The sequence below is a fragment of the Asterias rubens genome, chromosome 14, assembly GCF_902459465.1.
Source record: "Asterias rubens chromosome 14, eAstRub1.3, whole genome shotgun sequence".
NCBI classification, from domain to species: domain Eukaryota; kingdom Metazoa; phylum Echinodermata; class Asteroidea; order Forcipulatida; family Asteriidae; genus Asterias; species Asterias rubens.
In genome coordinates this window covers 9802579-9818785 of record NC_047075.1, presented here as the reverse complement: position 1 = coordinate 9818785, position 16207 = coordinate 9802579, and the positions used below count along the sequence as shown (strand labels likewise).

The 16207-nt window shown below is 40.1% G+C and overlaps 1 protein-coding gene and 1 long non-coding RNA gene across 2 annotated transcripts; both read right to left on the bottom strand.

Annotated features, from left to right (window-relative positions):
* Positions 1–2280: 2280 nt before the first annotated feature.
* Positions 2281–2640, bottom strand: LOC117299656 (perlucin-like protein). Its single transcript, XM_033783204.1, has one exon. It carries the CDS (start codon positions 2638–2640, stop codon positions 2281–2283), a length of 360 nt encoding a protein of 119 aa, XP_033639095.1.
* Positions 2641–9884: 7244 nt separating this feature from the next.
* On the bottom strand, positions 9885–11673 carry LOC117299684. Its single transcript, XR_004520091.1, has 2 exons — positions 11513–11673; positions 9885–10094 (listed from the first exon to the last, which is right to left on the bottom strand). It is a non-coding gene; the product is annotated as an uncharacterized LOC117299684 (long non-coding RNA).
* Between the last annotated feature and the right edge of the window lie 4534 nt (positions 11674–16207).

The window sequence follows — 16207 nt, the reverse complement described above, 5'->3', positions numbered from 1 at the left end:
AAATAGTTTTCTTGATCAGAGCTTGGTACACCAAGAACACCACCCAGGTTTCTACACTCCCGTTTAGCATCTGACCAGGTAAATCTCGTCTCGGTGACCACGTAGCATGAGTTTCCCCAGTAATGCCAAGACTCCGGACAGGATGCGTCGCCATCACTCATACAAGTGGAACATTGCTGATCTTGAGATGCAACCACTCCAAAATAACAGCTAAATAGCAATGCAGTGAGCGATACGAGGAACACATTATACATATCGACGCTATTAAACGGGCGCGTTGTACCGAAAGCGTTAGAGTACGAATCAGCTCTCTCCAGAAGAAGATCAGATCATACTCACACCACCCGAACTCTTTTAGAGATAGTCATAACATGGTGTTACCGCAAACCTTTCAATATCGTATATCCACCATGCAAAGTTTCAAGTCCTAATTGCTTTCCTCTTTATTAATAGCTTGCCCTTTACTGTAGTACCTCATGAATAAACATGGCAACCGATGAAGGTGTGGCCTACCTAGCTACACCAATAAGCAGCGATTGCAGCTTTGTGACCAAAATAGTTAACCAATCATATTGTCGGTATGGGGTTTGTCATTCGGACCTGCCAATACTACTTGATTGTGCAGCGCGCGCCATTACTAGCAAGGCCACCCTGAACAAAGGGACAGGAAAGAAGTAAGAGAACTGTCACTGATTAAAGGTGTTGTTATCGAGTTGAGGTGCACGTGTGGAAATGCACTCGTCAGAGAGTTGATTGATTTTACCATGATTTTACCCAGGCAAGGTCTCAAATTTTCTGCACCACTCAGAATATAATTACTCAAAGGTTGCTCTTATACGTTATGAAGTGACTATTAACACGTCAGTTCTGCTGTCTGGCATGACTCGATATGTGCATGCAGTTTTGTCGGCCTTAAAAATATAATAACTATCTTTTTTTTTCTTTCTTTTTTTTTCTTTTTTTTGGGGGGAGGGGTGTTCTATTGCATATTTTTCCTGTTTAGTATGTGTAGGTTACATGGGAATCAAATAAATACATCAACTGTATGATGCAAGTCTATTGTTTAGAAATTCACATTTTCCAACTAGTTAATCGTAATAACACTATTACATCCTCAAATTGTTAATACACAAATGAATACATTATTGTTAAAATGTCAAGTTTAGTGCTTATATAGTTTTAACGCACTCCAACAAGTGCTTTAAATATATTCAACTTATTAAATACAAGTCATTTTGATGTAAATAGTGCACACCAACACATACAATGCACTGGACACGTTTCTTGTCACTGACCAGTATTCTTACTTGGTGTATCCGAACAAATGCATATAATTTTATAACAAATCTGTGAAAATTTTGGTTCAATTGGTCATCGAATTTGCATGAGAATGATGAAAAAAAACATTGTTACACAGCTTTAATTGTGTACTTTCAGATACACAATAAAAGGCTTTAGCTGAATTCGTAATTTTTTTTATTACAAAACGGACTGACCAAAATAAACGGACTGCTCCTAAATGATGAAAATGTAATTGGGAAAGACACATTTCGCAATGGGTAGACTTAGTTCGTGTTTTATTAAACGGTAGGAGTGTGCATTATATAGCGCGCCACCATGCGTCGATGACTGCCCACAAAACTGTTAACAATAGTCACATGGATTACAAGTGGTTACGTCGATTAAGTAACAATAAATGATTATATATACATTGATTGAATATTATACACAAACAAATACCGCCATCATTCACGCACTCGGATATCGCCTCTTTCCAAATGTTTGTTTCATCTGTTAGTCTTTAATTGTGTTAATTTACCCTAATAGTGATCTGCTCACCTCATACTTGTCAGTAATCGCCTGTTCTGCAAACAAAGACAACCTAGTTATTCCAACCTTTGCGATCAAAGCATATTTTATTGAACAGAGTGTCGGTTTGCTGTACCTCATTTATCACGGAATTACATCAAACAAGCAACCATCGCCACACATTTTCAAGACTCTTATCAAAACATTTCTGTGTAAGTCATCGCACATGTAACTATTTGTTTTTCTTTTTACCAGTTGTTGTCCTCTTCGTATGTACTTGTTTTTTTTCTCGTTTCCTCCATATTTGTTTTCCTCTGCTGAATGTTAGAGACTTTCTCCTACAAACTGCATGAGCTTTAGTAGCAACAACTTCTTCGTCACATGCAACTGTTGGATAAGTTGAGCTCTGGCGAATTTTCCATTAACATGCCTAGATTTAAAATATCTGCATCGACTCAAAACTTTAAATTGTCACACGTGAAGGACTGGTCTGCCAGCCATTTTGCAAAGAGCTCTCTCTACTTTGCTGCAACTCACATCATTCCATTTACGGTTTCCCCATGAGGCAGTATAGAAGGCCGCACAATCTTCATCTCCGTGGTTGTTCGGTTCGTTAGGGTTCCAGATTCTGTAAGCAACCTCAACCTTACCCTCTTTGCACTTCCATCTCCCCTCCACCTCTCGATCATTACAGTCGATCCATACTATCTCATCAGATAATTGCAAAGTGAACTCGTTTTCTTGATCAGAGCTTGGTACCGCCAGAACACCGCCCAGGTTTATACACTCGTCTCTTGCATCTGCCCAGGTAAATGCCGTGTCAGTGACCATGTAGCATGAGATTCCCCAGTAATGCCAAGACTCCGGACAGGATGAATCGTTGTACTTAAATGTATAGCATTGCTGGTCTTGTGATGCAACCACTCCAAAACAAGAGGTTTTTAGCAAAACCGTTGAAATTATTAAGGTAAGAAAACACAACAAAATGAGACAATGTTCACACTGTAAGTTGAATTGTATCGGCCCTTGGTACAAACAACGTTGTAAACGATGTCATATTTATTGTACTATTCCCTGGGCAGACTGTTCCATGTGCGCGCTGGCATGGTTCTCTCGTATTGAGTTTCCCTCCCTGTATGCTCAAGAGTCAAATCATATTGCGGTTACTTAAAAAGAGTTGCAATGGGGTTTCCACATCAATGAAATAGCTCGCCGTACACGAACACACAACGTCGGTCTACGCGAATTGATAAAAGGTTCAGCTCTCCATATAACGATTGGGGTTCTTCTCAGAAAGACAATGTTAACCCAAACGGTTGCATCGCAGACGAAGTTGTGATATCTCCTATTTCTATTTCGCAACCACCCGGGATCTTGATTTCTCCTTCTAAAATGCGCACACTTTGATTGGCTGACGCCAACGATTAATCATGAATAAACATGAACACCAACTGCCGTCTAACCATTCACACGCAAATATTTGTTGTAATCACGTTATAGACCTCGTTATAGAACACGTCCTACAGTGACTATTAATACAACAGTGCTGCTGTCTGGCATGGTTAGATCTATGCATGCAGCTATTTCAATCTACACAAATAAAGTTAGCATTGTGTTTTCTTTTTCTTGTTGCTTGGGGTGGGGGGGGGGGGGTGGAGGTCTATTGCATCTTTTCCTGTTTAATGTGTGTATGCTACCCGGGGTCCAAATAAATTCATCCACTGTACGATGCAAGTCTATTGTTGTGAAGTTAACATTTTCCAACAATAATTTAATCGCAATAAAATACTACATCCTACAAATGTTAATACACATATGAATATATTATTAAAATATCAAGTTTAGTGCCTTTATAGTTTCAACTCACTCAAATAAGTGCTTTTAATCGTTGCAACTTACTAACAATACAAGTTTATTGATGTAAAAAAGTGTCAACCAACACACTTTTTGAAATTCACTGGACACGTTTGTTGTCAAAGACCAGTATTCTTACTTTGTGTATCCAACAATATGCATGAAATAACCAATCTGTGAAAATTTGGGTTCAATTGGTCATCGAATTTGCAAGACAATGATGAAAGAAAAACACCCTTGTTGCATTACGTTGTGTGCTTTCAGATTCCGAATAAAAGGCTGCAGCTAAATTTTTTTTATTATTTGAGTGAGAAATTAACTCTTTCTCCCAAACTAAACTATGTTATTTCATTGTGAGCCGTTTATCACAATGTTTTATATTATATAACTGACATACAGATCCTTGTCATTTGATTGGTGGAACTTACTTCACGTGACATTCACTATTACTCCAATCCACACCGGCGATCAAAAAGACCTTTTCGCCCATGGGGAATAGCACAAACCCACTGGGTATCTGTCTTAAATTGTGCAAGTCACGTTGTTAAAAATGATAAACCGATGTCCTTGATGTGTCCTGACATCAAGGTGTTTGTTACCTAGAAACGTAAATACAAACACTGTGCTTTGTGTGCCCTGAATCAAACTAGACACCCAAGCACCATGAACCCAGCTCACCATTTTACAGGTGTTATTTATCCCATGTCTATTAGTTTCGAGGCGTTTCTATTCAGTTTAACAATTTTTTGTTTACAAATATACAGTTGCAAAGTTTTGTAAAGCTATTAGTTAAAGACACTGGACACTATTGGTAATTGTCAAAGAGTATACTTCTCACTTGGTGTATCTCAACATATGCATAAAATAACAAACCTGTGGAAATTTTAGCTCAATCGGTCGTCGAATTTGCGAGATAGTAATGAAAGAAAAAACACCCTTGTCACACGAAGTTGTGTGCTTTTTGATGCTTGATTTTGAGACCTTAATTTCTAAACTTGAGGTCTCGAAATCAAATTCGTGGAAAATTACTCCTTTCTCGAAAACTACGTTACTTTAGAGGGAGCTGTTTCTCACAATGTTTTATATTATCAATCTCTCCCCATTACTCGTAATCAAGAAAGGTTTTATGATGATCATTATTTTGAGTAATTACCAATAGTGTCCACTGCCTTTAAGTATGTGTCTACACTGTAAAACTTCGGTATTTTGTGTAGAGAAGCCTAAAGTGTCGTGGTGAAGTGTCGTGGCCGTGCGGTTAAGAGCACTGAATTCAAACTTTGGTGTTTCTGATCATCAGAGTATGGGTTCGATTCCCGGCCGTTTTGACCTTTGCTTCGTAAAAGCCGTTTGTCATGTGTTGTGTATAACGCTTATATAAAAGGACCAAGTGCACTTTTCGAAATGAGAAGGGGTTCACCCGGTGTTCCTGGCTGAATGCTCCGTAGCACCTTGTAAACTATTTAGGGTGCTACATAAATGGGTCTCAGAATTCATCACTGCAATAACCTATCTTTCTTGAAAGTCTGTATATACTCAGCGTATAGGGCAGATAGGTCATGACGTTTTGGCATGTCCAGCTGTTCTTATATATGTATGTTATACGCGCAAACCCAGTATAATTATGATTATTTCAAAAAGCGTTGCCACGTATAGTCTTCTGATCAAGACAAGAATTTACAGTTTACATATACAACAACCCTCGCCGAGGTTTCAAAACAAACCACAGGGATGGGGCTTTGCTTCGATCGGCCCCAGCGGCCAGTCTATCCAGGACCGCTTGGATGGGATCGCTTACATACACAGGGTGCGTTTCGTGTATTGTTAGCCTCCCTGGGTCGACCCCGGTCGCGAATTTTTTTCAAGGATGGTAAAGGCCAATAGATTTGCATACACGCTCCCATTGGCTGCCACGCACTTGACGCTGAATTATTCATCAGTGGGAATTCAGCTACACAACCACGAAGTGTGTGTGTACCATGTATGCACTGTATATTGCTCTATGGTGGTAACGTATTAATTATGTCTGCAATACATAAGAACATGGCTCTATGCTGCAATAGCCTAATAGCAATACACAATGTGTAGCCTACACTATGTACGCGAACGAACGCCACTCATAGTCATAGCAATTATCTGAACTTTGCAAAAAGACACGAGATTTCAAACTTTAATAATTCACAGTTGACTGCGGCTGTTTTGGCAGTGCATCAACCTTGGCTCCATCATCAGTGTGATATGCCTGCAAACAGCTCTTATTTCGGGAAGTCCCCATGATGGGGTTTTCGCTCAAATGGCTCTGCTACCTCCATGCCTTGCCGTAAGCAAAAAATCAACGCTTGCGGAAGCAGGGAATTCTGTGCTTACGTCAAGAGTATTTCATAAGATAGTGGGGGGGGGGGATTTTGGCTTGTTCGCATGCGTGCTCCACGTCAGCACTGGCAGCCCGTAATTTCAGCTGCTTACCGCAAGGGCAAAGAATCGAAGCTTACGCAAGGAATTCTTTGTTTCTGTCAAGCGTTTTACAGGTTGGCAAGGGATTTTGGTACTCAACTTAAGTATTCTAAGCTTACACAGCTAGCGCAGAAATTTTGCGCTTGTCGTGCAATTATAGGGCCCAATTTTATTGGCTCTGCTTACCGTAAACAAAGAATTTACGCTTGCGAAAAAGAAAATTCTTCGCTAATGTCAAGTGTATTTCTCGGTTTAACAGGGGATTTTGGCTTGTGCGCATGCCTACTCCATGTTACGAGGAATTCTATGCTTACAAAGCTAGTGAAGAAATTTCTTGTTTTAATGCACATGCAATGCAGACACACAATTATTGCAGTTCACGAGTTAATGTTGTTGAGCAATAAAACAATTATCGTTAAGGCAAATCTATTATTCTACACTTTGGTGATTCCTCTCATATTGGTGACTTATTTCCATCTCACACATCGGTGATACTTCACAATCCTAAGCGCAGAATTTGGCGGTAAGCAGAGCTATGAAATTTGGCACAGAACACTGTCGAGATACAATTTCTCTTTGATGACTCTGCTTACCGCCAAATTCTGCGCTTAGGATCCTTATCCTCCGCTAATATGCAAGCAAGCGCCAAATTTCTGCGCTAGCTGTGTAAGCGTAGAATGCTAAAGTTGAGTACAAAATCCCTCGCTAACCCGTAAAACGCTGGAAAGAAACAAAGAATTCCCTGCTTCCAAGCGTCGATTGAAAATATGGGCTGCCAGTGCTGACGAGGAGCAGGCACTTGCGCACAAGCCAAAATCCCCCCACAACTTGTGAAATACTCTTGAGGTAAGCACAGAATTCCCTGCTTCCGCAAGCGTTGTTTTTTTGCTTACGGCAGCATGGAGGCCTAGCAGAGCCATTTGAGCGAAAAACACATCATGGGACTTCCCGAAATAAGAGCTGTTTGCAGGCATATCACACTGATAATGGAGCCAAGGTTGATGCACTGCCAAAACAGCCGCAGTCAACTGTGAATTATTAAAGTTTGAAATTCAAATCTAGTGTTTTTTTGCAAAGTTCAGAGAATTGCTATGACGTGAGTGGCGTTCGTTCGCGTACGTAGTTTAGGCCACACATTGTGGATTTTACTTTTAGGTTATTGCAGCACAGAGCTATGAATTGCAGCCATAATACGTGTACAATCATCTTCCTCCATGGTATGTACCACCATAGAGCAATATACAGTGCATACATGCTCTATGGTACACACACAATTCGTGGTTGTGTATTAAGGCAATAGCTGAATTCCCACTGATGAATAATTCAGCGTCAAGTGCGTGGCAGCCAATGGGATCGTGTATGCAAATTTATTGACCTTTACCGTCCTTGAAAAAAAAAATTCGCACCCCGGTCAGCCCCCGGTGCATTCAAATAGCTTAGACGTCATTCCAAAGGCTCACCCGGGTCAGTGGCCTCCTTGTCACTTGGGGGTGACCGGAGGTGCATGACATCACCACGAGAGGGCGAGTGTGATCGTTCGATTAGCGCATGACATGGGCTCACCCGAGTGAGCACCGCGGGGTTGACCCAACAGGGAAGCTAATCGAACGCAGACATTCTTGCTCAGGAAGTACGTCATGCATACAGTGCTTATAAATATGGCGCAGTGTGAGTGTGATGCAGGATGGGACTGCGCATTAACAGCAAGGCACTGGGGACGAGCGAATGGATTTTCAAGCTTTTTTCATACTGGTCAATAGAGGGCGTAGAGCTTCATCGCCTGCCCTCGTTGTGTCTAAACGTTTAAAGGCAACTATACGAGACCAACGAATTTTTGGAATTCAGTCAAATAGTGTTTCTTTTTACAGCTGAATCACATGAGGGCGTGCACTCTTGCTCATTTGTTGATGATTGACATCCCATCATTCCACATAATCAAGCCTTTGCTTAGTTAATAATGCAATAATAGTTTACATTTACCGTGAATTTTAAGGATGGGATAAAAAAGACAAAGCCGGCAATTATAAATCTCACAATTGAAGATACGGTCTGTATTAACTTGGTCAACAGTGTCATCTATTTTCTTGCATTACTCGATACTTTACTGTATTGGCTTACACAAACAAAACGGGTGGGACCGCAATTGGGGACTTTTGAGACGCTGGCGGCAGCAGATTTAAAGGTCCTTTTTGCGACTCTGATTTTGCGCGTACATGCTCAGTATTGCGCACGTGGGTCTGAGCAGGCGCAATAACGGGCCAAATTTCATGGCTCTGCTTACCGTAAGCAAATAATCGGCGCTTACGGAAGCAGGAAATTTCCCTGCTAACGTCAAGCGTATTTCACGGGTTAACGAGGAATTTTGGCTTCTGCGCTTGCGGACTTTACGTTACTAGGTAGTCTAGGCTTACCCAAGCTAGGTGAGAAATTCTGCGCTTGCATCGTAAGCGGAGAATGGAGATCGATATGCAAAGCCATGAAATTGGGCCCTGGTGCAAAATGTGAGAAAAAGCAGTCCAAAAGTTTCCCATTCGAAAGTGGGTCATGACAATAAAAGAAAAGACCAGCCAGTTTTTGATAAAATAAGATGTCTTTGTTTCTGTTCAACATATTCCAAAAACATACACTCAGGGGTTATTTCATGTTTGAGTGAACCACTGACGTCATACTTCAGTTTCCATAGAAACCGCATCTTCACAAAAGTATCGCCACGTCAGACACACTCATTAAAGGGATGCTGATAGAAAAAAAATTGCATATGAAAATGATGCTAACATTATTTCACCAGGTTCAAACACATAACTGTTGATTTCAAATAATTAGTTGCATACAAAATATTTAAAGCCAGTGGACACTATTGGTAATTGTCAAAGACTAGCCTTCAGAGTTGGTGTATCTCAACATATGCATAAAATAACAAACCTGTGAAAATTTGAGCCCAACCGGTCGTCGAACTTGCGAGATAATAATGAAAAAAAAAAACCCTTTTCGCACGAAGTTCTGTGCGTTTAGATGGTTGATTTCGAGACCTCAAATCAAATTCGTGGAAAATTACTTCTTTCTCAAAAACTATAGCACTTCAGAGGGAGCCGTTTCTCACAATATTTTATACCATCAACCTCTCCCCATTACTCGTCACCAAGAAAGGTTTTATGCTAATAAATATTTTGAGTAATTACCAATAGTGTACACTGCCTTTAATGGTCCTAAAGCTCATAAATTATTTAGGATTAGTAACAATAAAGTAACTAGAGAGCTCTCTCCATCAGACAAGTTGATAAAGTTTCAGCTTCCGAAACAAAAGCTGTTTATAAAAGTCCAATTTGAGGTGTTTTGGGTGGCTTTGTGCAGACAAAATCATAAAGAAGCAAACAGCCTTAAAGACACTATTTACCATTGGTAATCGTCAAAGACCAGTCTTTTCACTTGGTGTATCTCAACATAACTCATAACATAACAAACCTGCGAAATTTTGAGCGTCGAAGTTGCGAGATAACAATGAAAGAAAAAAACATCCTTGTCACACAAAGCTGTGTGCTTTCAGATGCTTGATTTCGAGACCTCAAAATTCTTAATCTGAGGTCTCGAAATCAAATTCGTTGAAAATTACTTCTTTCTCGAGAACTACATCACTTCAGCCGCTTCTCACACTGTTGTGTTCTATCAACTTCTCCCAATTACTACTCGTTACCAAGTAAGGTTTTATGCTAATCATTATTTTGAGTAATTACCAATAGTGTCCACTGCCTTTAAAATTAACCTGCATTTCTTTTTTCCTCTTCTAAAACTTACAAAGGAGGAACTAAACTCAGGTAAAAGACGCGACTAGGTAAACCTACCCCCCCCCCCATCCCTACATATGGAGCATGCTATCTACAATAATATGAAAGACTAGAAGCAGATGGGGGAGAGCCAAGGATGGTTCGTAGCGAAGCTTGGCTCCTCTCTAGTCCCATAAGTGACATGTTGATCCAGCAACTCTGTAGAGAAATGAAAGAGGGTTGAGAACGAGGTTGAAACACTTTTCAGATAGCTAAACCCCAAATAGCCAAAACATACAAACAAACATACATTCCCCAAACATCACAAACAAACAGCTGACATGGTGAGATTGCGGGTCTGGTTTTTTTTTGTTTTTTTTCCAATACACCGTAGTATAACATAAATGAAAAGTGTTAAGACAATCCTGATTTTGCTTACTTTCCTTATGACAAAAATTGTCATTGAAACTCCGAGGAAACTAAAGCTGGTTAAATGCTCATTAAACAAAATGGCAAATTGATTTATCGACTTCTATATGCGAACATATATTTGTCATGAATAACTTTAGTTAATATTTGTCTTAAAATGTGTTTTTATTTGTTATGACTTAAAGGCACTGGAAACTATTTGTAATTACTAAAATGTCATTACTATCCTTACAATTATTGGTATAAGCGATCATTAGAGAGTGGTTGTGTAAAACACCGTGAAAAATTACTCCCAATGGAAAAGGTTAATTGTTCACTTCATTATTAAAATACTTCCGGCCTGATGCACCTTTTTGCATCTGGATATGAAGCAAACAAACTTGAGCATCAAGGGTGTTTTTTCTTTCATTGTTCTCTTGCCATTCGATGACCGATTGGTAAACATTTTCACATATTTGGTTTTAACGCGTATGCTTGGGATACACTGAACATAAATACTGGTCTTAGACAATAACAAAAGGTGTCCAGTGCCTGTAATATTAAATGAAAATAAAGACATACGAGTTTCTAACTGACCATTTTCATGCTGTCTCCATCTTGGTCAAGATCCTTATATCGAATAACTATAATGGATGCTAATAATCATTTTGCAAATATGAAACCAGACTTCTTTGTACTTCCAGCCTCGTCTTGAGCCGTGTTCGCATTGGACTAACGTTTTACCGAGACAGTGGTTAACATTTCAAAAGGGGAAACTTACCAGCGTCCGCACTTGGATTTATTTGACTCAGGTAAACTAACCGAGACCGTGGGTAAACTAACCGAGCTGGCCCCCCTGCGTGACATTGAATAGTTCGATAATCACGAAAATATTATTCTCCCATGACAAAACATGTCAGCTTCTTCGGGCCACAGACGGATGGGAGATTTAACCGAGTCGTCGCGTCCGCATTGGACTTTCTGGCTCGGTTAAACTGACCTGGTCAATCTTCCTGGGCACATTTGGCTCGGTTAAACTACCCATTCGGGTCGGGTAACTTTCCTGGGCTGTTCGCAGTGGACTTAAAACGGGTAAGTTACCCATTGGCTTGGTTAGTTTACCCAAATTAAGTCCAACGCAAACAGGGCTTTAGTTACGGTTACATTTGATATCAATGGGAAAGAATTCAAGATTGCTGCACCCTGGTAAAAGCCTATAACTTTCTTACCAGGCTGAGTTCATCCAGACCGCGAGTGCAGTGACGCAAGCCGTCATCAGACAAAAAGTCACGGTGGATGCGCCATTGCATTTTTGTCCCCAATACAGCAATACACACAGATCTCGGTGTTGTTCCCAATTGAGGTGCAGGCCTCTGGGCATTGCCCTGCTGGGAGACACGCGCGAGCAAGAATCGTGATCTCACCGTTTGTACGGTTAGAAATTTTCTGAAACGAAACATACATGATTAAATGTATAGTCATATAATGTTAAAGGAACGTAATACAGAGCTGGTAAGAAACACCAATCGTGAAGATCACAGATTTACATAAACCTTGCACGCTCTAATTCTGATGATAGTAGAAAACATCTCTTGAAATATATCAGTCTGAAATGTCATACTCTCGTGACCGGTGACCCAGATGGCCGATCGACCTCAAACTTCTACGGGTTTGTCAGTTCATTTATATGGTGGGTTGCATAAAGTACTTACACTGCCAGCAAATGTTTAACAAAAGCCAATTTTACTAGTTTTACTCGTTCTTATACGTCCGTTTAAAACCTTGCAGGGTCGCTGCCGTGCGCTAAAGACCCTCGCCTTCGGCTAGGGCCTTTATTACACGGCAATTCGACCCTGCCGGCTTTCAACGGCTGAGTAAGAACTCGTCGCTACCATTTTATTCCCATTCATAAATGCCTTTTCATTAAACAACGTTGAAAACTACAATGAAAGACACTTTGACAATTGAAAGTTCAAGGTTTGAAATATTTTGTTTCAAAAACTTTGTGAAGAGTCTGTTGCGCGAGGGTTGTATGAACACGCGCGCGCTTAGAAATAGATTACGCGCGCGCTTAGAAGTAGATTACGCATTGTTACTAATAGCTATGAATTGCATTCCGCGTGATAATCTTGCGCGCCTGACACGCGGAAGCCAGCCGGTTATACACACTGGTAATTATCAACCGTTTAAACGCCCCCACGTGACGCGCTCTACACCAAAAGGAGTAGATAAACTGTCTAGGGTATTTATGAATGTTACTTTTAAAGCCATTGGACCCTTTCGGTAAACAGTGTTGTCCAAGGCCCACAGTTTGTGTACCACAACTTATATATAAAATAACAAACCTGTGAAAATTAATTAGGCTCAATCGGTCATCAGAGTCGGAAGAAAACAACGGAAAAACCCACCCTTGTTTCCGCGCGTTTCGCCGTGTCATGGCATGTGTTTGAGAATTTATATTGTTTTGCTGTTTTCTCATAAAGTAAAGCATTTCATGGAATAATATTTCAAGCGCAGTCTTTCACCATTGCCTTCTGTAGTTATTTGTAAATCTGTGAATTTTTATTTTGTTTTCTGAACCGAAAGGGTCCAATGGCTTTAAGGCACTGGACACTGTTGGTAATTTTACTCAAAATAATTGTTTGCAAAAGCCTTACTTGGTGAGAAGTAATGGGGAGTCGTTGATCATAGGCACAATACTGGGGTGGAATTCGAACCCATGACCTTTGCAATTCTAGAGCAGTGTCGTATTTACCAACTAGACCATCGATATTTCCCGGTAGCTAAAGGTAGTATAAAACATTGTGAGAAACGGCTCCCTCTGAAGTAACGTACTTTTTAAGAAGGAGGTAACTTCTCACTCAAATAGTAAAAGACTTCAATTGAAACCTGTTCTTATGTATCTGAAAACACACAAAGTAATGCAACAATAACGCGTTGTCTTTCTTTCACAAATTCACCAAAGTTGCGAGAAGATAACAGTAGAAAAACACCCTTGTCCCACAAGTTTTGTGCTTTCAAATGTTTGAATTCGAGACCTTATCGGCTGAGGTTTGAATTCAATTCAAATATTTCAGTGAGAAATTAATTCTTTCTCAAAAACTGCGTTACTTCAGAGGGAGCCTTTCTCACAATGCTTAATACTATCAACAGCTCTCCATTACTCGTTAAGTTTTTATGCTAACAATAATGTTGAGTAGTTACCAATAATAGTGTCCAGTGCCTTTAAGTCTCGTTTATGTCATCGGTTTACGTGCCATTCGTTGTTCCAGCAAAATTCTTCCTAACTTGGTTTAATCTTAGGACTTACGATAAAGGTCTCGAGACCGTTATCATGCTGCCTCCATCTTGTTCTTCGTAACTGTATACAATGTGACCTATGTTTACATTAAAACCGCCCTCTGTTGAAAACACTGTATACGTAATGTTTCACAGGGCAAAAAGACGCGTAGTCATGGTAAGATTGCATACACTTTCTAGCTGGCTGACGGTTTTCGTGTGACGTCAGAGGTCACATCGGTTATAGGATAACAATAATGAAGGCTATACTCATGTTGAAAATAGGAACCAGACTATTTGGTTCTTCCAGCCTCGGTTTGTTAAATTGATACCAATTGGAGAAATTCAAGATGGCCTCACGGTGAAAAAAAGGACTAAAGCATTGACCTAAGACAACACTTAAAATAGATGCAGAATTGCACTTACAGCACACGCGCCGTTACACGATACGGTCGATTGGGAAGTTGCGATGAACTACCAAAAAAACCACCCCCTGACCCGGGCGAGTAGAGGCAGGTGTAGCATTCGACGGCAAACAGACTCCCTGCAAACGGGAATTACAATAATTGTGACTAATGAGGGACTTTGGAACGCTAGGTGGCAGCAGACTTACCAGGTAAATGTCCATTGTTTACGTAGCTCTGAGCATGCGCGTATTACCGAGAACAATTGACTTTACCTGCTAGGTCTGCTGCCACCAAGCGTCCCGAAAGCCCGACACTGTGGCAGCGTGTCGTGACAGGGACTCAAACCCACAACCCTGCTGAACAAAAACACCAGACCATGAGTTTCGTATTCAAACCATAAGAGAGCATGTATGGTGTCGTGGCAACTCAGAAAAAAGGCACATCATTCAAGCTCTGGTGTTTCAGCAGCGTGTGGGTTCGAGTCCCGTTCGTGACACTTGTGTCCCTGAGCAAAGACACCTATCTGAACTCTCTATCCATGGGTAAAATGGGTACATGTGAGGGCAGAGATGATTCTTGTGATTGGTTTAGCCGATTAGCGCATATCAGTGTTGCACAGGGCTGTACACTGCCCAGGTAGCTGAGATGGTTAAAGGAATGATTTAGTTCGGCCCAGTGACCAAAGTGGTAGTAATGTTGGAAGCGCTTTGAGACGCCTATCGGGCGTGAAAAAATGAAACTGCTAAGAAACTGGTTATGTTTGTATTGGTTATATTATTACAAGTAATCGAACGCAATCAACTCATTAAAGGCACTGGACACATTTGGTCTTTGTCAAAGCTTAGTATTCCACAGAGCTCTTTAAGCAGAAAATACTGCTAGCCAAAATGTTGTTGCTTAGCAAAATAAGATGGCACTCTTATACAAAAGCTGTATCACAGATAAAGTGCGGGAGAGAAAGATCTCAGAGTTTGGCACCAGCCACAACAATGAAAACAAGGGCTAGTACAAACTTGTTTCTGTTAAAGGGAAGGTACATGTTTGGTAATTGTCAAATACCAGCCTTCTCACTTGGTGTGTCCCATCATAACCATAAAATAACAAGCCTGTGAAAATTTGGGCTCAATCGGTCATTGAAGTTGCGAGAAAATGATGACAGAAAAAACACCCTTGTTGGACGCATTTGTGTGCTTTCAAATAAGAATAAAAGACTTCTAGCTAGAAGTATTTTATTATTTTAGAGAGAAATTACCTCTTTCTCGAAAACCGGAATCGTTTCCCACAATGTTTTATACTATCAACAGCTCTCCAATGCTCGTTAACAAGTCAGTTTTTAAGTCAATATTTGTTTTGAGTAATTACCAAACGTGTACCTTCCCTTTAAGCAATACTATTCTGTGCTTAATGGCCCTGAACACATGGTAATTGTCAAAGACCAGTATTCTCACTTGGTATATCCCAACATGCATACAATAACGAATCTGTTAACATTCGGACTCATCTAAGTTGCAATGAATTATAATGCGAGGGAAAACACTCGTGTTGCACAATGTTGTGTGTTTTCTGATGCCGAATAAAAGGCTTCAGTCCGGAAGCATAAATGAGTGTGAAATTATCTATTTTTTTTAAAGAAAAGCATGTTTCAGGTAATTACAATGCTTTTGGGAAACTTTTAACATCTAAGTACAGGTTATTTGAATATAACATAAATTTATATCCACAAAAATTTGATTCTTTAGACTGCAATTAAACCAATGTCAGTCGTGTATATCTGACAGGGACAGTGCATCACTGCACGGGTTAAAGGCACTGGACACTATTGGTAATACTCAAAATCTATATTAGCATAAAACCTTACGTGGTAATACTTGGTAACAATCAATGGAGAGCTATTGATAGTGTAAAACATTGTGAGAAACGACTCCCTAAGAAGTAAAGTAGTTTTTTGAGAAAGAGGTAATTTCTCACTAAACTAATGAAAGACTTCCGTACCAGAAGCTTTTTATTACTATCTTAACCCACACTATTTTGTACTACCATTTTTTTTTTCTTTCATCATTTTCTTGAAACTTCAATTACCAATTGAGCTCAAATTTTCACAGGTTTGTTAATTTATGCATATGTTGAGATACACCAGGTGGTCTTTGACAATTACCAAAACGCGTTCAGTGCCTTTAACAGTGATATGCTGAAACTTGAAGAAAGTTTTTGAGAAAGAGGTAATTTCTCACTAAACTA

Excerpts from the sequence above, each read along its gene's own strand:
- LOC117299656 (XM_033783204.1), bottom strand. The coding sequence starts at position 2,640 with ATGGTCACTGACACGGCATTTACCTGGGCAGATGCAAGAGACGAGTGT.